Source organism: Cinclus cinclus, chromosome 3, assembly GCF_963662255.1.
Source record: "Cinclus cinclus chromosome 3, bCinCin1.1, whole genome shotgun sequence".
NCBI lineage: Eukaryota > Metazoa > Chordata > Aves > Passeriformes > Cinclidae > Cinclus > Cinclus cinclus.
Window position 1 is genome coordinate 20,334,528 of NC_085048.1, and position 27,705 is coordinate 20,362,232.

The following is a 27,705-nucleotide window of genomic DNA, read 5'->3' on the forward strand; positions in this document are numbered from 1 at the left end:
ACAAAAGAACTGCAGGGTTTCTGGAACCAGAGTAAATGATATACAAGTCAATAATATTAAATGTCAGGTGTCTATAGGAGCAAGGACCCTCTTACAAAATAGGTAATCAAAGATTAACACAAAGATATATTCTAACTGACCAATTCTATCCAGAACCATGACTAGGAAGGAGATGGCGGATTAGTCAGAAATGAGAAACAGGAAAGAAAAACAGCAATAAGAACAACAAATAACAACTAGACTACAAAGAAATTAAGCTGCTTTCAAACATTTCAACTATTTATGGCCAAATGACTGAAAAGAATATGCCAAAAGCAAGGAAAAATCTGTCCTTGCGCCTACATTTTGTCCTTATTACAGTCCTCTGAAAATAAGTACCAAAGATTACTAGATAATACATGGGAAAAGGTGGATGGCTTTAATATCTTTGAAAGAAAATCCTGTCCTCCTGACAGGACCTAATTACCAAACTGGAGATGGTCAAAGTAAGCGGACTGGGTATCATCAGTAATGTAAAAACATGATAACCCCTTCTCCCCTAGAGAGAACCACTGAAATTAGAAAGACTTTTAGAAAAGTTGTGGATAGTTAGTCAAATTCAGTGGAGACAAGCTCTGCAAGAAATTAAATGCAAAGAAATGCAAAAATACAGCTATGCTAATGTGCTACACCTCTACAGATGGACAGGACATATGCGTCTTTCTGTCTTTGTCCAGTGTTGTGTTTTGTCACTTGAAGATTTGTGTTCAAATCAATGAACTGGATATATAACATAAGTTAAAAAATTGCAAACAGGCCTTTCTTAGTCTTCACTTTTTCTTGTTTTTGCACGTGTATAAAGTTAATTATTTTTTGGAGAGCAATATGATTCTGGGTGGATACTTTAACCACTGGACTATGGAAATTGGCCCATTTCTTTTTATGACTATGTCATAATTTTGTATAAACAGTCTCAATCCAACTGACTGCTAGAGACCTTCATCCATGAAGAAAACACAGAAAGGGCTTTCCTTGAGAAGTAAAATAAATTGCCCTAGGTCAAGACAGGATGATGTTCTTTGAGGTAGCTCTAACTTCAGGGCCATTCATTATTCTAGACTCTCACTGTCCCGAGGAGCTTAAAGTTATGATCTCTTGGGTACTGAAAGATCTCTGGCTCCAGGTCCTTGTTTGTAAAATGGGTTTAGAATTTCCTAGTGAGGTTTGGGGCTTTGGTGGGGTTTAATTAATGTTTGCATAGTATCTCACCAGTGAAAATGCTGAATAGTCATTAAATAATATTTTTAGTAAAATGAGCCACTGCCTTAATTGGAAAAAAAGTATCAAAGGATAGGATGGATCTCTACTCTTTCCCACTATTGATTCTATAAAATACCTCATTAGTTAAAACAGGGAGAAGTGCAACGTATTCCTTAAAAAAAAAAATAAAAAAAACTTATTCAAGCATTAACAGAAAGTTTTTGAGAAGAATACTTCATAGCTTTTCCATTAACATTTATTTCTTTTCAAAGTTCAGGGTTTATTATTGTTACAAGATTCACATTCACACCAAAAAGATCATATTCTTTTCACTAGGAATATCTCAAATAAGATACCTGGTTAACCAAATAGAAAAATAGAGGTAGAAGGGCATGGTGATGGGAGCAAGAGATCTGATGTGTGATCTCAAGCATCTCACTGTAAGTCTCATGGAAACTGGAGTTCTTTCATTCCAAGCTTTCTTCTAGCTGGTGTTCATATTATCTAAACAATGTTACTGTATTAGGAAAAAAAAATAATGAAACTACTCTTTTCTATGCTATCTGAAAATTTCTCAGTCTTGTTTGCTTTAGGCATTTGAAGGGTAAGGCAATATTTTTCTTTAGGTGTCAAAAGCAAATAGTGCAATCTTAACGAGACATAGAAAAATTCAATTTTTGAAAGGCATTCAAATAGTTAAAGAAATGTGGACAGGGAAGATGGGATGAACTTCTCTTTAAACATGTATTTTAATATATGTAGTACATGCACAGAGTAAAGGGGGTGAAGTAGATTATTGAAAAATTATGTTAACTCCTTTTTACAAGTGAGGAAAACATTGACTTTATTCAAGTTTTATAACTGGCAGCATCTATGTCAAGCAAAGAAAGAGAACTTGCACTAAAGGCTTTTTGCTACAGTAAATTGCTGTTTTCTCTTCAGAAATGGGTATTGAGCTGATGTTAAGGAAAAGATGAAACCTGTAAAACAGGTTGCAGTTAATGCTCTTAACATGCCCCAAGTGCAAAGTAAACTGTAAGGGAGTTTAAGGGCAGGTTACAAAATGTATTTTCATTTCACAGTTGATGCTTTGATTAATTGGTAAGGTTCAAGTGTCAGGCAGTAACTCATGGTTATTCAATCACTGTTGATTGCATGATCATGCCTTTATGACCTTATGTGTTGGAAGGAAGAAAGGACATGGCTGTTCTTGAAATGAAAACATGAATAAAGTCCTAACTTTTTAGTCTGTCTGTCCTTCTACTGTATTATCCCTCCTTGCTCAGTAAAGTCTTTATCTGAACACTTCTCAAGGGTTTTAGCTTCATATACCAGGAACTTTTCCCAAGGAAATTTTTCCAAGGGCAGAGGAGGGGTTGTCAGTCAGCTCTTGACTCTCGTCTGTGACACATCCATCCTTGGTGCACCTTCCCCCAGAGCATCCAGGGATAGTCAAACATCTGTAGACTGACTGGAGCTGGTGGGACTTCAGTCAGACACATGGCTTGGCCGCACAGAGTAACCACTACAGTGACACTCATTCCAGTAATCAGCAGGCACAATAACACTCTGGTTTAAATTCCCAGATGGGCCACAGGCTGAATGTTTCTCTGGTTTGTGACACTAGCACTCAGAGGTACAGAAGTTTTATTCTAGTCCTATTGAGGTAGGGAATCTACAAGAGATATGCACAAAGTATCACTGCAACCCAGTGAGGTAAGGTCAAGCCTCTCCATGGCAGCTGACACCCCTGCCCATGGCCTTGTCCTGAACCGTACAAATAATTCAGGGCTGACAGAAAACTTGACTGCAGATTTCCCAAGTTAGTCCTCTAACCACAGGGCTATCTTTCTGCCATATAATAAAAATACATAGCCAAGTGGTTTGGTATGACAATATAAAAGTCTTTCAAATTTACAAGAGATTTTAAATATGACATGCCCCAATATGATTCAGTGCCATATAATTTAATAATTGTGAGTAGATGAACAGATACTGCAAAAAACAAAAAAGCCTTTCTTATTTGTCTTTTTCCATCATATCTTGAAATAATTCCACTTCATACCCTTTGTTTTTCTGTACCCAAAACTGTAATGTAGAAGCTTATTGATATGATAATCAAGACTGTAGAAAACATTAATGAAATAAGAGGAAATATTTTTCAGAAAATAAATTTTGGTCTTTAAATTCCTTTTAGTTATGCTTGAGAACTTCTTCTGTAAATTACTTTCAGTCATAGAACAAAATCATATCATATGGCCTGATCATATAAAAACATGCTAACTGTCCAGCACTTTAATTATAGGTTGTTGGCAACAAATGCTTACAAACAATCTGCAGATCAGAAGCTATTTCCAAAAATTAAATACCTCATAATGTCAAATAACTGCAAAAATCCCATTAGACCCAAGGTCAATTCACAAGCAGGCGTAGGTATTTGTAAGGATGTAAGAATAATAAAATTGGATATTTGTAATTAATCATTCATTCATTTCTACTACAGAATACAAAGAGGGTTGTGCATTCATAAACAAGTATTTCTGTTCTAAATGATTTCATGCGTGGGATGTTAGCAAAGAAGTGACATTTTCCTCTCCCTTGTGACCTGCTGACCTCTGTAACACTTGGGTGCATACCTGACCTGCAACATTTACCTTCCCATAAGGAGTGTGCAACAGAGGTGAGACGACGATGATGATGGTTATGGTGGAGATGCGATTGAGATGAGATGAGATGAGATGAGATGAGATGAGATGAGGTGAGATGAGATGAGATGAGATGAGATGAGATGAGATGAGATGAGATGAGATGAGATGAGATGAGATGAGATAGCAACTGCTTAGCCACACCTATGTTCCTCAATGAGTGTCTTCACTGGATTCTCCCTTTTCAAAAGGGTAAACTGTGAAGCCTTTAGAATGTATTCCTATAATGAGCAGCTTAAATGATGTCCTCTTGATTTCCTCAGGAAAAGAGTTACCATGCTCTACCTCCACATTCCTGTGGAATTCCTCCACAATTCCCATCATTGCCTGCTTAAGTTCTGACAGGAGTGGGGCAATTTTGGCACAACCAGGGTGGTGGAGATGCTTCCACTGTGGAGCTAAATGACAGCAGTGTCCTGTCAGGGTGCTGGGCACATAGGTCTCTGTGTTCCCAAGGGAATTTCCAGTGGCAGAATCAGCGCAGCTGCATAAACATCAGCAAAGATTGCTAACACAATCCCAACTTTCACTGCTGAGTTCAGTAGACACCTTTCATTGTGCAACTTCACTTGTTTTTCCATCTTTTTATAATGTCATTTCTCTTCATAAGAGAACAGACAGCAGCATATTGAGATGCCTTGTCTCAAACTTGCCCAGAGTGGGGGTGCTTAAACCACCACCTTGTCCCAGGAATGGGAGTCACCATTTGGCCCGTCACTGCCACATGGAAAATCTGGGTGCTAGTGATTGTGGGGAAAGGCAATTGATGTTTGCAAAACAGAGCTCAGCCAGGCAGAAAAGAGACAGCACCCTGACTGGAAAAATTCTCAGTCTGGAGGTTATGTAAAGAGGAAGATTGTCTGCCTGTTACTATGGAAACAGTTTTAAAAGGGATCTTGTTCACCAGGTTGCTATTTCTTCCTGTGCCCACAGGAAAATCAGGATGAGTCCTCCTCCATCTCAGTGGGTTGAACTGAACAGAAAAGTTCACCATACAATGGCAAAGCAGCAAGAGGCAGTGCCAAGAGTGAACAGATAATGACGGACTCTAGAAAGTAAAATCATTTTTTGGGGTCAGACCATGGCTAAAACTAAAATTTTTGGTGAATCAAAAGTTTGCAAAGAACTGTGCTGAACCTAACAGAAAATCAAATCATTTTCTTCAATTCTGATAATTTAAAAGCTGAATTTATGTTTTAAAAAAGAAAATATGAAGGTAATTTTGAAATAGAATAGTATTTTAAATCAAACAGTCATTGTTCCATGGCTGTGCTTTCAGTAATTATTGATTTCCCAGAAGAGCAGTCTGTAAAATAAGTGAAATCTTAAAAATATCCCCATGTTTTAAAGAAATAATAAACGGCAATTTAGAGGGAATATGCAATAAATATTTTTGCTCAGATACATGAGCATTAGTTCTTGCAGTCCCCTTAGTATTGGATGGGGTGGAAAAATTCCTCCTTGATATATCATCATAAAAAGTGGACAAATTCAGAAGAATTCCAGAAACACTGAGAAAAAAAATCAAGGAAGGAAATCATAGATATCCGCATTTTTTCTTTTGTTTGATTTTAAGGATCAATGATAAGTATTTCTTAGTAGAAAATAAACCCTGGAGATTTGGTGGTTCCATTCAGCTGAAGAGTTGGTCAAAGTGGTTTGGATCCTTGTGATTAAATTTTGGCAATTATGCTATCACAGGTTGTATTTCAAAAGAACCAGTTTCACCCTCCATGCCATTTTCTTTTTGACTGGGAACCCTTGCAGGTTTCTAACACATTTATTCCAGTCCAGCAAAATTGTGCATTCTGCAAAATGCAGCCCTGCTTAGAGATCATCTACCTCAAGTAACACAGTCATAGGTAAAATGACCAAGAACTTTTCGCAGCAAATATTTACAACTAATCCTGGCCCCATAAAGTTAATGGGAGATTTGTTACTTCTATCAACATGACAAGGATTTCTCTTGTACTTCCAGAGATGTGTATAGATTTCTGTTTATACCTTTGAGTTGTACCATGCAATTACTTTGGCTTCTTTTAATTGCTGAGAAAATAGTGGCAGTTTTATGTCCCCGAGGGAAATGGATTGTCTCATGACCTAATAACGGCAAGCAGCAAAATTTCATCCTTTAGGAAAGGAAATCCATAAAGCCAGGCACAATAAGGAACAAAAGAAGTTTAATGGTGTTGGGTTAGCATTTCTGCTCTGTATTTGGAAGCATTATAACCAATTGTTCAATGATATTCACATAGTGAAGCCCCAGTTGACTCCATTCAGCTGGATTTTTCCAGAAAATAAGTTTACTTGTTAGTTATTTTAGGTCAGTCTAGTCCTGCTACATTATATTTTTTTCAAAACTTCACTGATCATACAGATTCTGTGAAAAAATATAAGTAATAAATCATTCTGTGGCCTTACCTGTGTCATAGCACTGTTGAAAGGTGAATAATGGCAATGTACTTCAAACTTGAAAAGCACTGTGAAGTTCTGTGTGCTGCATACTAGCTGGTAGCAAGACACCACACACTTCAAATGAATGGAAATTAGTTTTGTACCATCCTGAGGACAACCTGCATTGCTCCACTCCACTGGGGCTTTATAGAAATCCCATATTGCCTCTCACAGATTTCTGTCCCGTTCTTTTTCATGGCATGGGAACAATATTGTGACTTTCATCATCTCCATACAATCCAAGGGCCAATTTTTCCACCTAGAAGTGAGTAGTCTTCATTCCTCAAATACTGTTTCCACATTTCTTCATTTTCACATATAGCATGCCCTGTTCTCCATGCCAGGCAGACAGTCTTGTAACCTGGCTTTTCCCTGGTCAAGCTTTCCCCAGTTATCACAGCTCTGTACCTTCCTTCCTCCCAGTATACTGTGCTTTGTGTCCCCCACCAGCCTCTTCCATTCTTGCTCTTTGAATATTATTCTGCACTCCTTTTATTATATAACCTTTTCTCTTGTCATGCTTATTTATCTCAGAAATAAATCCCTTGAGGTGTTGGACTATCAGTCTACTAATCTTTATTTGAAAGATGGATAGATGTGGAAAATTGTTGGGCTGAACAATAGGATTTGGTCCTATCAAATATTTGTTCCACATGCAGACACCTGCAAAACGTTGCTCAAAACTGACTGCTGAATAAATTGCAGCATTCCACATGGTTCTTACTTCTCCATTTGGGTTTTCTGGCTTTGCTCCAATTTGGTTTGTTCTGGACTCTGGTGCTGTTCTAAAAACACAATTTGAATGTCCATTCTTACCTAACATGAGAGGTATAAAAACCATCTTACCCTTGGTCACTGCTTGTCATGTGGTTCCACTGAATTAGCTTGGGCTGTCAAAAACATTTTCCATGGTTTAGCAGTACCCATGTGCCTTAGATCACCTAAACATGCATTTTTGAAGTAGGTTTCTGCCCTGGAGCTTGTCAGCCAGTTTTTGCCATAGTCAGCAGAGACAAATATGTACATGAAGGGTAGTATTCATCTGTTGGTTTTGGACACATAGTTTAGGCTTCAGAAGAATCATACCAGTTTCTCAGTCAAAAATAAAACCACATCTAGGCTGTGTATTTGTAACAATTCTTGCATGGTTTTGCTTTTCAAATCATACCTATGTATCAGTTCCTATTTATGTAGTCTGAAACTATGATGGTGACAGTTTAACTGTATGGGCTGGACACACCCTCTAGCTCTGTTCACACTGCTAGTGGAAACAGAGCCATACATGCCTGCCACACTGTGCCCAGGATTCTGAATAGAGAAGTATTTGTTTTTCAGGTTTATGTGTCAGAACAAACCAAGCATCCACATGCAGCCCATGCACTGTTTGAGAGCTTTGGGCATTCTGGTGTTTGGTTTTAGGTCCTCGGAACCACCTACTTCTCTCCTCTGACTGTGCAGAGACTGTGTGCATAAAGTACCTTGTTGCAACAGGGCTGTGAGAACCAATTTAACTTGTCTTTGAGGGGATGCCACTCAATGTTCAATATTTCAAGTAAGCAGCCTGAGTAGTTATGTAGGAATTCACAGAAAGGTCAATGCACTGCATGAAGAGCACACACCAAAAATACAAGTCGTCTTCTAAAACTGGAAGATGGTCACTCAATCTTTCCAATTTTATGTAAATTTTATACCAGATGTTGTGCTACATAAAGAGGTTGGAAATCTCATGAGACCATAGCAGAAGCTTAAGCCATTTGCATTTCCAGACTTCTTACATTTGGCCAGTTAGTCATGCTTCTCAAACCCTGTAAATACTAATTTTCAAGGCTAGAATAGAACAGAGAAAAATACTATAAAAAGTTAATGAGGAAACAGTGCTCATATAATACTACTTAATGCAGACCTTGGACAGATATTTTTCTAGCTAAAACATCTTAATTATCCATTTTCATGTTTAATGTCTACTTACTTAATTAATATGTCAATTTTTCCAATATTTCATTTTTTATTATTTATAGGTTAAGCTGTGAGTATATATTTTTCATCATGCATTTCAACACTGATTCGCCTGTGTGAAACAGAAACATGCAGCAGTCTGGTTTTGTCTTATCACCTCTTTTTGAAAGCTAGGTTAGATATCTCTTTTTAGCAGTACATTTTCCTGATTACACTACGCAGAAGGACTGTTCCTTCTTCAATGAAAACAGCACAGATGTTTCAGATGAGAAAGCATTTTACTGACAAGCTGATAAGGTTAAAGCAATTCAAATTAATTTCTCAATAGAAAGAAAAGTATATATAAAAAAATGCATCATTTAGCAGTTCCAGAAAGTATTATCACACCCTGAAAACTTGTTTCTAATATGCATCACATAAAAATATTTGTGGAGACATGCACTTCTACTGAAAGTCAGAGAAGTTTCCATGTTTTCATATTGATGCTCTTTAGCCAAGGGCAATGCTCCAGGAACTCTAGAAATGCACTGCTCTTATGTTTCATTACTAAGAGGATTTTAGCCTTCTGACCTAGAACATTAATAACAATTATAATTTGTTATTTCAAACATTGCAAACCAAATTCTTGGTCCTTGAACCTATCTTTCTTTCCCTGATACTAACTAGCACAAGGAAAAATCTTGGATGATCTAAAAACTGTAGCCAGATCCCAAGCACAGGCAAACCAATGTCTGCTTGAAGCAGGAGAACAACTCTCAGAAAGTCCAGAACTGAAAACAGGAGAACAAAAAACAGGGCATGACATGACACAACAGGGAAAGAGTTCAAAGAGAGAAGGGATGCAGAAATCCTCCCATCTGCCAAGGTTAAAGGTTGACATATCTATACAGTAGTCTCTGAAAAAGAAGAGCTTTAAGGGATTTTTGGGGTTTTGGAATTACTGGATTTTCTGACATAACAGGTCATGTCTTGTCCTAGGTCCACCCCCAGTCTTTAACTACTATCTGACTATCCATTGAAGTTAATTGGAAGATTCCGTTTTACTCTGATGAAATCTAAAAAAAGCCATTCCTATGCTCTCATACTTTTCTCTGTTCCTATTCCTCTATCTCTTTGTCTGCTTTAGGTTATGTCTATTTGCTCTTCTGTCTCCCTTTAGCTCTCTAGTTCTGATGGTGGCATTTTAAATTTTTAGAGTGATTGCCCAGAGCAAACATAGGACCTCCTGTTACAAACAAACAAACAAACAAAAAAAAAAAAAAAAAACCAAAACAAAAAAAACCCCTTCAAGATATAGACTAAAACTGCAGTCCAATCTGTCATTTTTTGATCTATCAAATATGAAACTATTTCATTATACCAAAATATTAAATTTCTTTTGAAAGATTTGAGACAAAAAGAATACTGTAGCTGTATGAATTTTTATGAATCAGCTGAGCTGTGTTCATTGACCATGGACACACTTTTAGCCCCTTGCAAATGCTAGGAAAGCAAGTTAGCTTAGTAGAATTTTAAGCTAGCACATTTTTCTTAGCAGGCTAAGTGGTAACACATGGGCAATTATGCTGCTCTGGTACCACACAGTAATTCATAAAGCCACAGCTCAACTGTTTCTTCAAGCACTTCAGTCTCCTGAAGAAAGTTAACTGAATAACACAAAGCACAAATTACTTGATAAATTTATATATTGTATTTCAAAATCCTGAAGAATTTTCAAAAGATTTGCATGAATAAGTTGTTGGGTCTGGGATAAAGAACAATTTTGATGTCCTAGATAGACAAACCTAATTGTAGTGATAAATTTAAATGATGTACATATAAGTAATTTGGGAGTTTATCTAGTTCTAGTTACTCTCTATGACAGATTTAGGAGGGGACAATTACTCCTGGAGAACATCTACTTCTTAATTAATGTTTTAATTATTTTGATTACACTTAATAAATGCATATAGCAGTTTCTATCTACAGTGTTTCAAAGAAAAATAATTCAGACATTCCATGTAGCACATAAAATGCCACATGAAAGCATGCTATGTGAAAGCAACACACAGAAAATTGTATTTTTCTATAGTTGCAATGAGCTGGAATCACAGGGAGCCATGAGGGACAGAAAAGCTGTTTTTCGATTATCAATTGCAGTGCAGTGAAATCATCATGTCTCATATTCCTAGGGATAAAATAGGATGAAAATGTTTGAAGCCTTCTGGGCTATGTTTGATGTTGCATGAGGCCTAAAGAAGTCACCAGGGACTAGTAATTCTGTGCTCAAGAACTCATTTAAAATTATTTATTTTTCTCTTTCTTTCATTCTGGATCTCTGCCATGCCCTTACTTTTTTTGTCTAAATACATTGGTGAGGCATAATACAAGTTAGAGTCATTCATAGATATGCAAGATTGTGATGAAAAGGCTTGGATTTGACTTCATCATGCTGTTAGAGTGACAGAAGAGCTTCCTTCCACCTCCCTCTGGCTCACACCTCTGTGAACGTTAATATCAGAAAATCCATAAGTATTTTGGAGAATGTTTCCTGTATTGCAACTTCCTATTGCTGTAAAAGGAGAACAGTACCTTCCATACAGAATCATAGAATACTTTGGGTTGAAAGGCACCTTTAAAAGTCATCTAATCCAACCTCCCTGTAACAGGCAGGGTCATCTTCAACTAGATCAACCTCTTCCAGAGTTTTACCACCCAGATTGTAAAAAAAACTTCATCAGTCTATCTCAACTCATGGGTTTGTAAGAACTATGGTAGTCATCTTTGTCAGGTGCTTTGGGAACTCTTTAGGGGAAGTATAGACTAAGTAAATTCAGCACATGGTCCATTATTATTCCCCTGATAATGTTTGGCAATATCCTGGGTGAAGTACCACTAATCACAAGACTACTTATGTGGCTGAATTCCAAAGCACTGTTACAATTTACTGCAATGTCTGTATATAATCAAAATTACGTCATTTCAAAGAAACAGTTATATTTCCTTCCTGTAACTACATTTATCCAAGGTATTATAACCTGAATAGGACAACAGACTGAGTAATCAGCAGTAATAAGATTTTGTTTAAATGTGATAATAGCCAAGAATTAAGTAAAAGAAACAGACAGGAAAACAAAATAGAAGCAGAAAAGGATATATGCACAGACCCATAAGTTTGATGCCATGATAAAGCATGGAGGTGGCATTTGTACCTTTCAATCTATCTTTGGCTTCAGTGTGGCATCATTGTGCTAGGCGGAAGAATACTTCACTGTTTATTAGTTTAATGCTGCATTCATTTTAAAATGTTTTGTGCAACTCTTTTGAAATTGAGGTGTAATAAAATTATCAAAGCATCTCCCACAATAGGAGATATACAGCATTTAGATTATGAGATAGCTGATGCTAAAGACTTGCAACCAATTTCCTTATGTACTGAAGGTATCATGATGTAACACATATTCGTTGAATAAAATTAGAGAGATGTGAGTATTGATCTGTTTCATGACCATATCCAGGCACTGAGTTTTCACCAGCAGTGGAAATATGATTTAGGACAGCTTTGTCATATGGTTAGAAACACTTCAAACTGCTGACAATTATTGTGTTATCTCTACAGCCTGGTTTCAAGTGTCCAGTTAATAAATATTCTCTGGCTTCCATTCTGGTTGAGACCTGCAACTTCCTTGTATCAACCACCTGTGCAAGATTATTTAGATTCTTAGACCAAATTTGCAGAAAGGCTGTGCAAAGTGGGTTGTATAAACACTTACACATCTGTCTTATCCTCTAAAGGATTATCTTGCATCTTATCTCTTTGTCTGCTATTGAAATGTTTCTTAAATAAGCTGAAATTGAAGAGGGAAAGTGAATGAGAAAATCAAATTGAAGTATTTCTGGGGTTGTTTTTAATTCTCTGTTTGTAACATTTAACAGCTGCAAGAAATTGCATGAGAGAAAAAAAATCAAAGGCTTAAGTATCAAAATCTTTGCTTACAAGCTACTCTTATTTAGCAATCATGCTTGCATAATAACCACAACTTGGAGTACTTGATTCATACGAACAAGTAATCAAGTGTATAAAATGCCACAGCTTTTACCTAAATATATTTGATATTTTCCAGAAATAACTTAGAGTAACTAAGTAAATATTTTGTAGTGTGGTCATAAAAAGGGGGAAACTGCCTAATAGAGCAGTATGTACATGTATGGTAATAGCAATAATACTTCTGGACTAAGGATAACAGATGTTCAAATAGAACTAAATCCTTACTGACAAACTGCTTAGCAATAAAAAAAATAGTTTCATTTCAGCATGTTCATATTTTTTTCTTCTTGCTGTTTATTATTTTTACTTATGAAGAGCGAACTTAGGATCATGAAGCTGAGATTCATTGAAGAAAATGAAGTTCAATTTATGGTATACAAAAATGACTCCATGGAGAAATGATACATGTAATATATCCTACTGTGAAACCACCAAAATAGAAACCAGACCCATGTAACTTAAATGATTAGCCACAAAGCTTGACATATGAGCTATAAATATTAAATATTAAATAATAAATTGAATACTTGAATGTATCCATTAAATTTGAGTAAATTTACACAACTAATAGCTTCATAACATCTAGAATTGCTAGGAGACAATTTTGCAGAAAGAATGGAGGCTGTATTCACCCCATAGTTTACTCATAGTGAACAATTTTAATCAGTTTTTAAATGGTGGAAAAAATTTCATGAATGGTGAGACTTTCCACCAAGGTCATAGAGAAAAAATGTTTAGTTTTTCAATAGACTTGGAATTTTCAGGTTAATCTTTTAATCAGACACATAACACAGGTTTTATGTGTTCTCATGACAGACCAGCAGTACTCATGGTCGCCTTCTCAGCACTTCAATGAAGAAAGATACTCTCCTGCTCCGAGGAATATGAAAGGATTATCTGGTAGTCGCAATCAACCACAGTTATGTTCAGCTCATACTTGTGGCTTAGCATCCCCTGAAGATTGTGAACATACCCACGACCATATCCACCATGGGCAGGAGCCAAGGCCGTCGTATCTTCTCAGCCCCACGGAGAGTTGCCCGCTGGACCACCATCGTTGCTCCCCACGCAGCTCCATTCATTCTGAGTGCATGATGATGCCCATGGTAATGGGCGATCACATGTCAAGTAGCACTTTCCCCAGAATGCACTACAGCTCTCATTACGACTCAAGAGACGACTGCGCCATGTCTCACGGTAACCCTAAGATTAACCGTATTCCTGCAAATCTTTTGGACCAATTTGAGAAACAACTTCCTCTTCACCGGGATGGCTTTCATACTTTACAGTACCAGCGGACCTCAACAGCTGCGGAACAACGCAGTGAGAGCCCGGGAAGAATACGCCATCTCGTTCATTCTGTCCAGAAACTTTTTACTAAATCTCATTCTCTGGAAGGATCATCCAAGGGCAATGTTAATGGAACAAAGGGAGACAGTCGAGGGGACGATCATCATCATGGGCACCATTCCAAGCATAGCAAAAGGAGTAAAAGTAAGGAGCGAAAACCAGAAAGCAAGCATAAATCTGGAATGAGTAGCTGGTGGAGCTCTGATGATAATTTGGACAGTGATAGCACTTACCGAACCCCTAGTGTGGTAAATAGGCACCATGCAGATCATATATCCCACTGCTATCCTGAGGCACTCCAGGGGCATTTTGGGGATCTCTCACTGAAGACTTCCAAAAGTAACAATGATGTGAAGTGTTCGGCTTGTGAAGGGCTACCAATGACCCCTGATAGTAAATATATGAAAAGGAGTTCTTGGTCCACGCTTACAGTAAGTCAGGCTAAAGAAGCTTATCGCAAATCATCACTGAACTTAGATAAGCCTCTGGTTCATCAGGAAATCAAACCTTCCTTGAGGCCGTGCCATTACCTTCAGGTAAGAGGAAGATTTTCTTGAGATTTTTAATGAAAAGAGCATCACAGTATATGCCATAATCATTATAAAAAGTATACAGAATATACAAATATATCTCAAAGAATTTCTGTATGGCTCTCCTAATGCAGAGATCAGATATTTCATTAAAGTGAGAAATCTCTGGCTTTTTTGTTTATAGACCACAGATTAAAAACTACAAAACAGGTGTGATATAAATTAGTTTCAGGTCAGTAGATGTGTTTTCATCTTTGGAATCCGCACTGAACACCTTGATGAAATATATATACCAGGCTAAAAAAGGAGCAGTTCTCTCAGCAGTCTGAGAGCTAGAAAAAGGGTTTCAAATACATCTATGAATAAGTGGTTTTAAAAACAGGCTGTGGGGAATCCTAATTTTGTGTTCTTTTATTCCTTTTCTCCATGTTTTTGTAAGTAACAGAAGAATGGATTTACTGGTGTACCAAACTGCTTTGTTGTGGTGATGATTGCCCGCATATTTCTTTTTAATGATCGGATCACCCAGGATCATATTGAACTGAGCCTCTTTTGAAGCCCTACTATAACATCTGTGTTAAAAGATACATGGCTACTTCAGAGAGAGAGAGATATTTCAGGCCTGGGCCTCAGACTGGTTTTGATAGTGTTTTTCACGTATTTTCTCTTGCAGCAACAAAGCTCCCACTTTCTCCTACATTTAAATTTTAATACCCTCTCCTTGATGCTGTTTGCAACCCCGAAGTCCCACTAATGTAACTATTTATCATGCTGCAAAATTATCTGGATTATAAAGTGACATGAGTTTAAAAAATACTTTCCACAATACTATTTTTAGACACTTGCATAATTTACTGGGCCTATGTCCAGCACAGTCCCATCACAAGTGACATAGAGCATCAGATTATACAGAGAACTCTAGTGGGTGTAGAGCAGAAAGGAGAGAGTACCTCAGAGGAGAACTTCAGCTAGCTTTGTCACCAGAAAAAAAATGTAGCATATAAATATTCCTTTAGTAATTTATACTAAGTATAACCTGCAAAGCCCACATTGTTCTGAGCACATTCTCTTCTTTTTAAGGAACTCCTTTTCTCCAGAGCTTCACCAATTCTCACATTAACGTGAGGAAATATCTATTCCAGATCTATGTATGTGGAGATTTTCAGTTTCTCTGGGCCCTGCAGGAATGACTGTACTTCTGTGCAGCTCCCCTCTCAGAGCTATAGGTGTCCAATAGCAATGAGTCACACTTGAAGAGCCACATCTTTTCAAATGCATATGCAGACATCCAGGATCAATCTTCCCTACTGAAACAGGGAAAGTTTCTGATTGCAGAGAAAAGAAAATAAATCGCAGCCCCTTGGAGCATTACCATGTAAATTGATTCAAATCTAGACTGACAGCTGTGGTATTTTATCATATCCAAGTACATTCTCATGTATGTAAAATAGACTGCACTTCCCTGGAAGTTTTTGATCTAACTCAAGGAGCCAGAACTGAAAGTGCGTCATGTGCAGAGACTTCCATTCTGTGTGAAGTGTCTATGTTCTAAAACCATGCATACAGCTGTGACATTACAGAGAAGTTTAGATATTACTAGTTCTTTCCTTCCCATTACATACTTCTACCCCGACAATTCTGTTCCTTTATACCTCTTTTGGGTTTAGTGTTTTCCTTCTCAAACACGTTTCATTATTTCTTCTTCCCCATTCCCCACTCCTACATTTCATTTGTCTTTGCAGAAGCCGTCAATTTTTACTTTTCATTGGCCTTCTCCTTACTCCCAGCTTATATCAGCATCATTAAGTGAATGTGAAAGACTCAGCTCACAAACTAACCGGGCTATCACTAAGCTTTAGATCAAGCCCAGTGATAAGGCTAGGGGTGAGAAAAGCACACTACTGTACAATCATTTTTTTGTGAATTAAGATTACTACCGAAAGGAATTTTCATTTTGTAATTATGAGGGTTTATCCAGCTTAAAATCTAGGAGATGTGAATTCAAAGTTTTGCTGCACAGAGACTTTGTGATCTTTGTTTTCAAGACCCTTTAGAAATGGGATAGTATGCATTTCCTATTCACAGGGATCCTATAATGTAAATATGTCATGACTCAAGTAATCAGTTACTACCACAAGGCACCTATATTTGTATCCAAAGCAATAATACAAGGAATTCTATAACAGAAATATTCTCATTATAAAATACTAAAATAAAGCATATGTTTCATCATATCAGAATGTGCCATTAAGAGCATAAATATCCTTCAGACTGAGTAGCTGGCTTATTCACTAGCCCAAGGTCAGCAAACAAATTGAGGGGACTCCATTCTGTCAATGTCATAACTAAATGTTTGGTTTTAAAACTTCTACTTTGAGGGATGTTGGGCTGTCACGATGTAATCATTAAGATCAGAAATATGTCCCATTATTAGTTCTGCCAGGAACTTTCTCTCTGACCCAGGAAATGTAATTTGTTAATTACTGCACCCCTCAATTGCACCCCTCCTGCAAAACTGAGGAGGGATATTTAACTTTTCTTATGACAGTGTAAGCAACATCACTGAATAATGATTAGATAAAAATAATCACTAGGTTCAGAAACTGAGAAAGGTAGAGAAACATGCCAGAATCCCTACCCAGGCGAGTTTGCTGCCTTGCTCCAAAGTAGATGGCTATGGGAATTCAAGGGATTGTGACGTGCAACAGCACATTTCCCTGAGTTGCACAAGTGAACAGATCAGCATAAAATCCCAAGGCCTTTCACAGGGTCTCTATTTTTAAAGTTATATTGAATACATTTCTCCTGACTAATGTCAGCTATATATTTTTAATTATTTTTAAAATAAAATTGTGAAATTATAGTCCTTCAGTGTATACAAAAATATGTAAGAATTCCTCAGAATAACAAAAATTAAATTTCTATGTTTATATGTTAATAGTATCAATTTATTTATATTTGTATAAGGCTTTTTTCTACTACCTAGTTATTTGAGGTTTCTCAGTAGCTAACTGACTTTTCTATCTATTGGTTTTTTCCTATAATTTTTTTCTATAGCTGCATTAAGTATTTCTACTTCTGTTCGCCACTGTGTCTTTTGATATGCAGAATCTCAAACTGAAAGACTGTGGCAATCTAGGCCTGTGCTTGAGACTTTGTTTTCTATCCTATGTTTCTGGGTTTCCACTTTGTCTTCCACCATAATTACTGAGCTTCTTTTCCTTCAAACTGAAACTCTGAAGAGTGAATATAGGAATTTTCTGACTAGGAAGGAAGCTACAAGCAAAGTAACAAATGCCTGGAAACAGGACTTGAGACAAAGGATTTTGAAAGTGTCTGCTCATTATATGCTTCAGTCATGTACTAGAGTTGAAAGCAAGTATTTCTTTAGCCTGGTAAATCTCCAGGTCTAATCTCTGGCTCCTCTTTTCCCATACCTTTCTCCACACAGAGTCCTTGCAGCTAAGGCATCTCCTTGGACTGGGAGTGTGGTTCTGTAAGTCAGAGGTGATTCAGTCAACATGCCTTTTTCAAGCATGGATGGTCACCGAACCCTAAAGTGGATGGTTTGACAGAACTAAATTATTTGAAATAAAGCTGTATAAAGTAGTGATTATTTTTCTTATTTAAAATCCAGATCAGGTTTGCATCACTCCTCCTACATACATACAGGGAACATACAGGGACAAGGGAGAGGGGAAGAGTGAGAAGCTCATTTGGGAGGGCTGTAATGTCAATCAGTTGATCAACTACCACCTCAACAGCAGAGGGCAACCATTTGTAACTGTATACTAACAGCATTTATCAGACCATATCTTGTGAATGATTAGCTGCAGTTATTATGTATGGGCCTTTAATTTCTATTTTGAATGCAGACAAATTGAGCATTTCTGGGTACCAAAAACTTTGCCACCTCACTCAGCAGGCAAAACAGCCCAAGAAGGACACACATGCAATAATGCCCACTTTTTTATGGTTTTAGCCATAGTGGCTGCTACTGTTTTCCAAGTAATTTTAATTTTAACACAAAATATGTTAAGAAAAAGATAAATGAGCTGTGAGATCTCCTCTGCTTTCATCAGCTGTTTTAGCTAATTAGGTTTTACATGTGTACAGTGCAATGACTTTGATAAATTCCACTCTGATATGAGTGGAAGCATAGGAGCAAAGATTTTTAACAGAAAAAAAAAAAAAGAATTAGATAACTGTGCTGAAAGGATGTGCACAAAAGAGTCACATTTTCCAGAACTGAAATAATTTTGAATGCTAGTTAAAGAAAAATAATTCCTACAATAAAGCCAAAAGATAGGCAAGGGCATCACACTCACCATGACTTGTAGTTCTGGAGCACAGTGTGATGTGTCACTGATTAATATTCCTTCCTCACCCATTCAACAGCCTCCAAAGCAGCAAGCAATTGGGGTAAACATACCACAAGGTACAGTGAATGAGTCAGCACTGAAAAAGGAAATAGCCTGTTGTTCTAAAAATGTCTTCAACCCACTCCTGTCTTCCTAGTGCATTTGAGTACGAGCGTCATCGATTACAGCAGAGGCACTGCTAAGCATGTGGATAATAATGTCAGCTGGGTACTCTACAGAATGAAAGAAAAGCACAGAGTTTGTATTCTTTAAAAAGAAAAAGAAAAAAGCAGCAGTTTTGACAAGGCTCTTTGCTGATTTAAGTTAAGGCTACATGGAGAAAATCTTTGAGGACAAGCTAATGGATAAATAGGCCTTAAGCCCTCAGTTGCCTTTTCCCAGGAACTCTACTGTATGAGTGTGACTGAAGAGATTCACACAAATGAAACTACTGCCCTTGTGGTTTCCCACAACTGCTTTGCACTCTCCCTCTGGTTTGCAAGGATAGACTGATTTGAACTTGATGCACTCTTCTCAGCACTTCATCTTTGTGAAACTAGATTGTATCTGTTTGCTTGACATAAAACCCATGCATGAACTACAGAAACTACATCCAATCCTCTAGCAGTAAGTGCATACCGTGGAGCTAGCCAGAGCTAACAGAGATTTGATACTCACATCCAAATCACTCTCACCCACACTGCCTTCACAATGATTTATGGCCAGCCACCGCTCAAGAATTAACTGGGTTGTTTCCACAGCAGGAAAAGCTAGTATAGACAGTAGGGTAGCTGGGCAGTCTGCATCCTAAATCAGCATGTATGAATGCTGTACCATTTGGTTTTCTACAGTCCATTACAGTCCCACAAGGATGTCTCAGTCAGCATTGGAGATGTGCAAGACAAACAGGTATTGCCCAGACAAAAAGGGAAATGAAGGGACAGTTTTTGCCCTACGGTCCATTCACAGTGTTAATGTCAACCTGCAACATCTTGTGCAGCATTAAATAAAAAGAAGTAATAAAGATTACATTTCCCTGTATTTACAGAATGCTTATGGGTTTGTGTACCACAAATCCCAGAAGATTTAAATACCCATCCCAAGGGAAAACAATATTTTAAAAAGGAAAATTAAATAAATACATTCAATCAATGATTTCTAAAGCAAAACTCTGACCAAACAGCTGTCTTAAATCACTGGTATCCTGAATTACTGTGTTAATCAGTGATACAGTGCACTGCTTCCATGCCCATGTACTAGGATCCTCATATTGGATAAAATGAATTACTGAAACCTTTTTCCAAATGAGAGTAGAAAGATTTCAGAGTTAGTGTTTTCTTAAAGCTGCCAGAACATGTCCCTATTACTGTGGAAATGTCAAAACTGTGAGTAGAAAAGGGAGGCCGTGATCCCACTGCCCTTTAATCAGGGGGAGTTATCCTCCTTTATGATGTTAGAAGTGTGTTGCCAAATTGTTCTTCTATGTTCACTTCACTGAAGCTGAAGGGTGACCTTTGAAGTTGTTACTCAAAGGTGTCACTATTTCTGCAGAAGTTTTCATACAGGAATAATGTACTATGATATACACTCAGGCCATCTGAAGGAGACTGCCAGGAACACACACTAGGGGCTGTAATGACTGCACACTCTCCTAGGCCACAAGCTTGCTGCCTGGGGCACACCCAGCTCCTCTCTTCAGCACTCCATGCCATTTTTTCTGCAAGGAGGTGACTGTTAGAATGGTGAAGTATTCACAAATGTTGCTTTGCTTTCGTTTTTCTGTGTTTAGCCATTTTACAGTGCTGCGCTTAAAGCTTTGTTTTTAAATTGGAATTGTAAATGTATTTAAATAGCTCATTGTCCATAAGGACAGGTTTCCTGGTACTCTGGGAGGGAAACACTTTGAAAACTATATATATAGTTAATCATTACATAGTAGATAGACAGGGAAAGAATACTTATTTCGATCTGGAAGCTAGATAATTGCAGCCATTTGGACTTACCTGTTCAAAACATTATGTCAATCATTAGTTAAAATCAGAAAAAAAAAATATGAGAGGCAAATATAGCTATTAAATAGCCTTTTAAATAAAAAAAAGATGTGTTTTAAAGATGTACTGTTTCTTCAGTAGTAGACCTGTAACAAACTGTAAGAAAAATAGTTATATCATTTCCTGCTTCAATTAAATAAAATGCTGTTTATCACAGGCCAGTTTCTGAGTCAGCCCTGCATATACTGCCTTTTAACTTCATCCCTCTCCAACCTTATAATAGCTCTGCAAAACTGGAGACCTTGCTTCTTAGTCTCTGTGGTTTCAGAGGTGCTGTACATTTTAAGTTTGTTGGGAGCACCTCTCCTTTTCTTCTTTTTATGGACATTTTTTTCTCTTACTTTATACTTCTCTAACCTTGAAAGCTCTGTGGGGTCTTGCCTGACTCAGAAAAACTTGTGGTCAGCTTCAGTTGCTATTGTTGTGGTCCCCTGGGTCTCATCTGCTGCCTGCCAGTCAGGCAGCCCAGCTGGCAAGTGTATTCCTGGCTCCCTTTCACTTGTAGTAAGAGACAGGCTGCAATCTTGTTTAGGTCTTTAGCCTTTTCATGCTTGGTTTTAGCAGAATTTGAATTTAATTCAATGTATAGAAAAAGATTTTAAGGAATATGTAACTATGAGTGGGCCCAAAAAGACAAAGACATATAAAACAAACTCTGGGTACAAACTCTGTTTCTTGGCAGAAAAGGAGCTTGTTGTGGCATGCAAAGTTCCAAGTTTTGATTTTTTATGTTTCTGTGAATTTCCACTAGGATAATAATTGCTACCTTATGCTACATCTATTCTGTCAAATTATAGTGTCAGGATGGTTTCCTTGGCACTGCATTCAGATCCTCAGTACTGTTATGTGGCTCAGCAGGTCTCAGGCATTTTTTTCATCCATTGAATCCAATTTTTTCCTAAACTCCCTTCTGAGCACAGGCCAGGTTGTGTTCCTGGTAGCCACACTTTTTCAGAGGTAAGGATTGCTCCACATCATGGGAGTGAAGTGCTCCAGGGCAGCACCTGCAGACAGGACAGTGGGTCTTTACTGAGCTGTGTTTGCCCAGCCCTAAAGCAGTCACCACGCCCTTTGCATCCTCTCTCCCGAGTTCTTATGGCTGTGCAGCAGCACAGTGAGTTGGAGCAACTCACCGGCTCAGCTGAACACTTACATTTACTATCCTTATTACTGTTGTTAGGGTAATTTTTCAGGTAGCACTTTAGATCGTTTGACCATTACTAGTGTTGCTTGAAAAGATGAACATTGCTTCCGGAAAACATGCCCCACTGAAGGTAAAGGCAATATAATTTTGAAGTGGCTTGAGCCAACTAAGGAGCAGTGTCCTTGATCACATACCAAAGGAAATATGCGGCCAACTGAAACACAGGTTTCTTGGTTGAAACTCTGCTGATTTTGTGTCTTAGACTGAGAGACTATAAACAGGTTCTCATGCAAGTACCGAAGCCCTCCCTTCAGTCCGAGTTCACCTTATATCAAAGCTCTGGCACAAGATCTCAGTGGTCTTAGCAGCCTAAAATCACCCACAGTGTGGACAAGCCCATGACTGCCATCTGACTGCACCTTGCTCCACCATGTCAAAATAGCAGAGTCCTGAGGGTACCAGAGAGACCCAACAACACAGAAGAGGATTTGCAGGGGGCTGAACTGCAAAGATCTGTGCCATCAATTTGAGCACAGATGGTAATGGGGTGGGAATAGTATAAACACAACCACAAAGTCCTCACAACACCAATTACAGTATTTAGCCATCCTCGAATTGTAATTCATGCTGTTGCTGGAGAACCAGTTGGGAAACATAGTGCTGGTTCTGTCCCCTTTTTTGTTGTTGTTTTTTATTTTTTTTAATTAATACTTGTGAGATATGAGTTATTAAAACATTATTTAAGTGAAAGGAGCACATTTCCCTAGAAAACACACAAGCAATTTTAGTACACTGGACAGAAATCTTTCCATCAAAGATTGCTTAGTGCAGTTTGCTTGGAACTCCACATGAGAGAATAAAATCAGGCAATAAATAATGCTGACACAGTTTTCCCCATTTTAACATCTCCCAGCTGGAACAGGAGGTTTGTGTTCTGTGATCTGCATGAGTGTCCAGATTATTACCAAATCCCAAATTCCTGAAGTCAAGTTGTTTTCAACCCAGTGTAAAGCATATATTGTTTGGGTTCTACATTATTTCCTTCCTCTTTCTGTAGTACTATGGCTGTCCAGAGCAAAGCCTGGAGAGAATGGCTGGCAAGGTAAAGCTGACTTGTTTTCTCAAATTAGCTCCTGCCTTGATGGACAGTGTCAACACATCTTTGGGAATGCTGCAAGAACTCTCTGTGCTTCTGAGCTGTCAAGTTCAAGGAGTAGAGGGTGTCATGAGAAAATTAAAGCTAATTATGAAGAATGATATTGTTAGCGGTGAGGAGGAGTCCCTGGAATGTTCTGTAGAGATTTTTCAATTACTTCATTGCATAATTCATGTTCTTTGCACAACAAATCAGCACATTAAAAAAAAAAAAAGCCACACAAAAGAAACTAGTCTAAAATGTGCGCTGAGAATTGTGGTGAGTTGTAGATACAAGATTAGCTACTGAGGAAAGAAGCTTCACCTTTCAGATACTGCACTCTTCCCTCCTGCAGAAATCCTAACCAACATGGTCTAGAGTCCACAGCCATTAAACAGAGGAATGTCTTATCATCATTAACTTTGGGAAAATATTCTTGTAATTGCTTGGTGTTCCTTCTTGAGTGCAATTTTTAAAAATACGGGAGGTCCCGCTCCCATCTCCCACTGTAGTATCAAGGAAACTTTGTAAAAATCATCTCTGTCTGCTCTCCAAAATTGTCATTTACTTTCATCTACTTGCAGCTGTGCACAAAGGCTGTTTTTTCTGAGGCTCTTGAAGACCTGATCTAGAAGAAAACCTCTTACCTGCATTTCAGATTGTGTCATCTTCTTGACCAGGCTGAGAAAGCATAAAATTACAAAAATTATATGTCACCAGCAAAACGTTTCATATCTTATCCTTCTTCACATCATATATAGTCCATTTCCATGCGCAGACAGCTTCTGCTTCCAGTAAAATATGAAATTTGTATTGCTAAAAAAAGATTTAGGTAAAAATCAATATTTCAGTTAATTTTATATCTGCATTCTAATTAAATTTCACAGAACTCCTATGAGGTAGGTAATCCTCACTTTAACCTTTGGGAATGAGAAATATGAAGTGATAGTCATCTCCCTCAGCTGAAGCCCTTTATTTAGAAGAGTTTCATTTTAGATAGTAAAGTAATCAGCAGTTTTAAGAAGATCAGCAGTTTAGTTGTGGAACATCTTGAAAATTCTGGGAACTGTGAGCAAATGCATAGAAGTGGATGGAGCAACAGGAGCAGGTCTGTTTTGAAATGTCAAAGGCTGTTGCCATTTTGACTGTTTTAGCTAAACCCTAAACTGAAATAAACTAAAAAAAAAAAAAAAAAAAAACAAATTAACAGTGGTCAAAGTCCAGAAGAATTAATATTTCATTGTTTCTTCCAGTTCTGTCATCAGTATTGCTTAGATACAAAATTAGATATTCACACTCCTAGAACTAGTTTTAGGGGGCCTAGGTTACCTATTTCTTGTGAAGTATAAGGAAAAGCTTTTACCCCCTAAGTGTAGTCAAACATTGGAAAAGGTTGTCAAGAGAGGTTGATGAAGTCTTCATCTTTGGAAATATTCAAAACCCAGTTGGACACAGTCAAATTATCACTAAATATCCCAAGTCGGGAGGGACCCACAAGGATCATCGAGTCCATCTCCCAGCCCTGCACAGCACCATCCCCAAAAGTCACACCCTGTGCCCAAGAGCACTGTCCAAAGACTCCTTGAGCTCTGCCAGGCTTGGTGCTTGTGACCGTTTTCCTGGGGAGCCTGTTCCAGTGCCCAGCCACCCTCTGGGTGAAGAACCTTTTCCTGATATCCAACTAAACCTCCCCTGACACAACTTCAGGCCATTCCCTCAGGTCCTGTCACTGTCACCACAGAGAAGAGTTCAGGGTCTGTCCCTCCTCTTCACCTCACCAGAATCTGGAACTGCAGTGAGGTCTCCCCTCAGTCTCCTCCAGGCTGAACAGACCAAGTGACCTCAGCTGCTCCTCACACTTGAGCTTCCCCTCAAGACCCTTCTCCATCTTTGTAGCAGTCCTGGACAACCTGCTGTACCTGACCATGCTTTGAGCAGAAGGCTGGACTAGAGACCTCCAGAGTCCCTTCCAACCTCAGCAATTCCACTATTTCTAGTTTGTTCTGTAGTTTTGTTAAATCCATCCCTGTTTTCCCTGACAACATGCTGTTGTTTTTCTTTCTGAGAATTAGGAGACAGACTTACTGCTGAAGTCCAGTTAGGAGTCCAAAATCCTTCTTCTGTTAGATTTGGTCTGAGCACAATCAGTACACTCAACAGGAAGAATATAAACATAGAGCCATTTAGACTGGAAATTTTCTTTAAGATCATTGAGTCCAAATGTTAAGTCAGCACTGCCAAGTCCACCATTAAACCATGTCATATCTACATGTCTTTTAAATACCTCCAGAGATGGTGATTCAGCTGCTTACATGGGCAGCCTGGTTCATTTTAATCAAACTAAAACACAGTGTAAAACATATAAAATAATAAAAGAAGAAAAATAAGAACTCTACTCACACAAATACTGTTTCTATAAAAGGAAGATAGAAATAAGACTTTGGATAAAATTCAGAAATCATAACTTTCATAGCCATTAACTAGTCATGTGACGCTCTAGGCATTTAGGCAAAAAATTAGTAGTAAGGTGTATTTTAAGACAAGAACTTCTAACAAAGAAAAAGGATAGTGACATTTCATCAAAAGCAAGGATATTTTATTTTATAGTAACAAAGTTTCTGGAATACCCACTGTGAGGATGACAGTTCGGTTTCTTCTTTAGCCTATAGAAGGTCAAACACCATCTCAAACACTCAGTTCCCTGAATTGCATTCTGAGCAGCAGGATGTACATCAGCTTGGAGCAAAGACACTTCTTTCTTTGTTAAGAGGATCCACAAGTTTTATCCATAATCTCTTACATAAAATTTGTGTGAATTCATGTTTGGCCAAGGGGTTATAACTAAGCTCCCTCTTTTCAGGTAAATGCCTGATCACAAAGCTGCATCACACCATTTTATGTGAATGGAGTCCTTCTCTCCTAACCAGCCCTCCCCAAGAAATCTGTGAGTGCTTCATGAAAAGGCTGGGAGTGACAAAAAGAGGAGGAGAGCATAACAGTTTATTTATGAGCCCTAGGTCTTCTTCTTCTTCCTGAGTTCTCCAAACATTATTGATTAGAAGGTGACCAAGAAGGTCTTCCACAGCTGTTTCATCAAAGAAGGAAAGAATAAGGCTACTGTTCTTAAAAATAAAACAAACAAAAACCAAAAAACCCAAACTGTTTTCTTCAAAAGATTATTTTAGTATCTGACTGGGAAATAACAGAAGGGCTTTCTGCTGTCTGTAATCAGGTAGAGTGAGTCCAAGAAAGGAGAACTATTTGAGATTTTTCTTTGTGCTTTACATTTTGATTGTTAGCTGGATGGACCTTTTGTATGCTGTTTTAAAGGAACTAACTCTCCTAAATGCCTTTATGGGGAATTTAGGATCCTTCCTAAGGTTCTGGAATTCACTTTAAGTTCGGCTTCATAACATGTAGTAAGCATTAGGTACCAAGTGCTTTATTAAAATTGACCCTAGGTGATTAATGTAAGATATCAAAATGAATCAGTAGATAGACAGTCGAAAGATGTCAAATTTTCTGAACCTGGGGCTCCTTACAGCAACAGTGAATGATACTTATGAAGGAGACTCATCATTCTCTGTAATAGTTGTAACCAGATCAGCAGCCAGACCTTGTCAGCCAGCCTTTCTTGCAAAAGGAAATTCATATGGTAATATGCAGTCTAACTCCTCTGTGGATAGACACTACATATACAAGGATTCATGTTAACATCTTGAACAGAAGGAAGGCCTTTTTAGACATTATAAATATCAGCACTCATCACTGTATGTAAGTATATAATTAGGGTAATTATTCCAAATTAGCGGCTGCAAGCCCTGCAGATGGGAATTTCAGGGGCTGCTAACTATTGTAAAATAGAATTTCTGCAAGTTGCAAAGCCCTTTCCATATTTTGGAAGATGTATATTTAATGACCCTCATACATGATGTTAATATTTCTGTTAATATCTCAAAAATCATCCCTGCACTTGTATAATGCTTTTGCTTTTCTTTAAAGCTATGTTGGGGTCTGAGATGGCTTGGATCTGGAAAGATTTTTCCAAGTATTTAACATGTCAACTCAGGTAAACGAAGAGCTGGACTGAACTAGGACTCAAATTTTGATTCTTTTCTCAGTCCATGAGGAAAAACAGCGTCAAGGGCCCTTTTTAAAATTTTGTATTTATTTTGAAGATGGCAAAAAGACTCCAGCTGTTCTCCATAGCCCTGGGTGAAACCTGAGAGAATCAAAAATTAAATCAAACCTGAGAAATCAAACTTCCTCATCAGGTTTGAGAAGCATTTTCACTGTGCTAATTGTATTGTGCTGCTTTGAATGGCTTAAGAGAAAAAAAAAAATCCAACAAAACCCAAATATTTTAATTGTGAATAATAATGTAACAACCATAAGTATTTCTGTGATAGCCAATGAGTTGGTCTGATTAGAAAGGGATTCTTGTTGCCTCATGTACTATCAGCACATCACAAGCACAAATGGACCAGGACTTATTTGGTTTTTAGTTTTGGTCTTTAGCTGTTATGTGAATTCATCTAACTTATGAATACAGATAGCAAAAGAAATGCAATCAACAGAAACAGTAAAGCACATAACTGTAAAAATTGTCCTTATCACAGTGAAGAAGCTTAATTTTTTAGATACTTTAATGCACAAAATCAGTCATTCCTATCTTTTAAAATAAGATTGCAACTTCAATCAACAAATAAGCCTGCATTGTACTCATTTAAATCCAGTCCTTATCTAATTATTT

General features: G+C 37.8%; 1 protein-coding gene across 1 annotated transcript in view; it reads left to right on the forward strand.

The window, feature by feature from the left end:
* The first annotated feature begins 13,502 nt into the window (after positions 1-13,502).
* DLGAP2 (DLG associated protein 2) overlaps positions 13,503-27,705 on the forward strand; it is an 81,292-nt gene continuing 67,089 nt past the window's right edge. The window contains exon 1 of the mRNA XM_062488531.1: positions 13,503-14,267. Within this exon, the coding sequence (XP_062344515.1) occupies positions 13,503-14,267 (765 nt within the window). The remainder of the gene's footprint in view (positions 14,268-27,705) is intronic.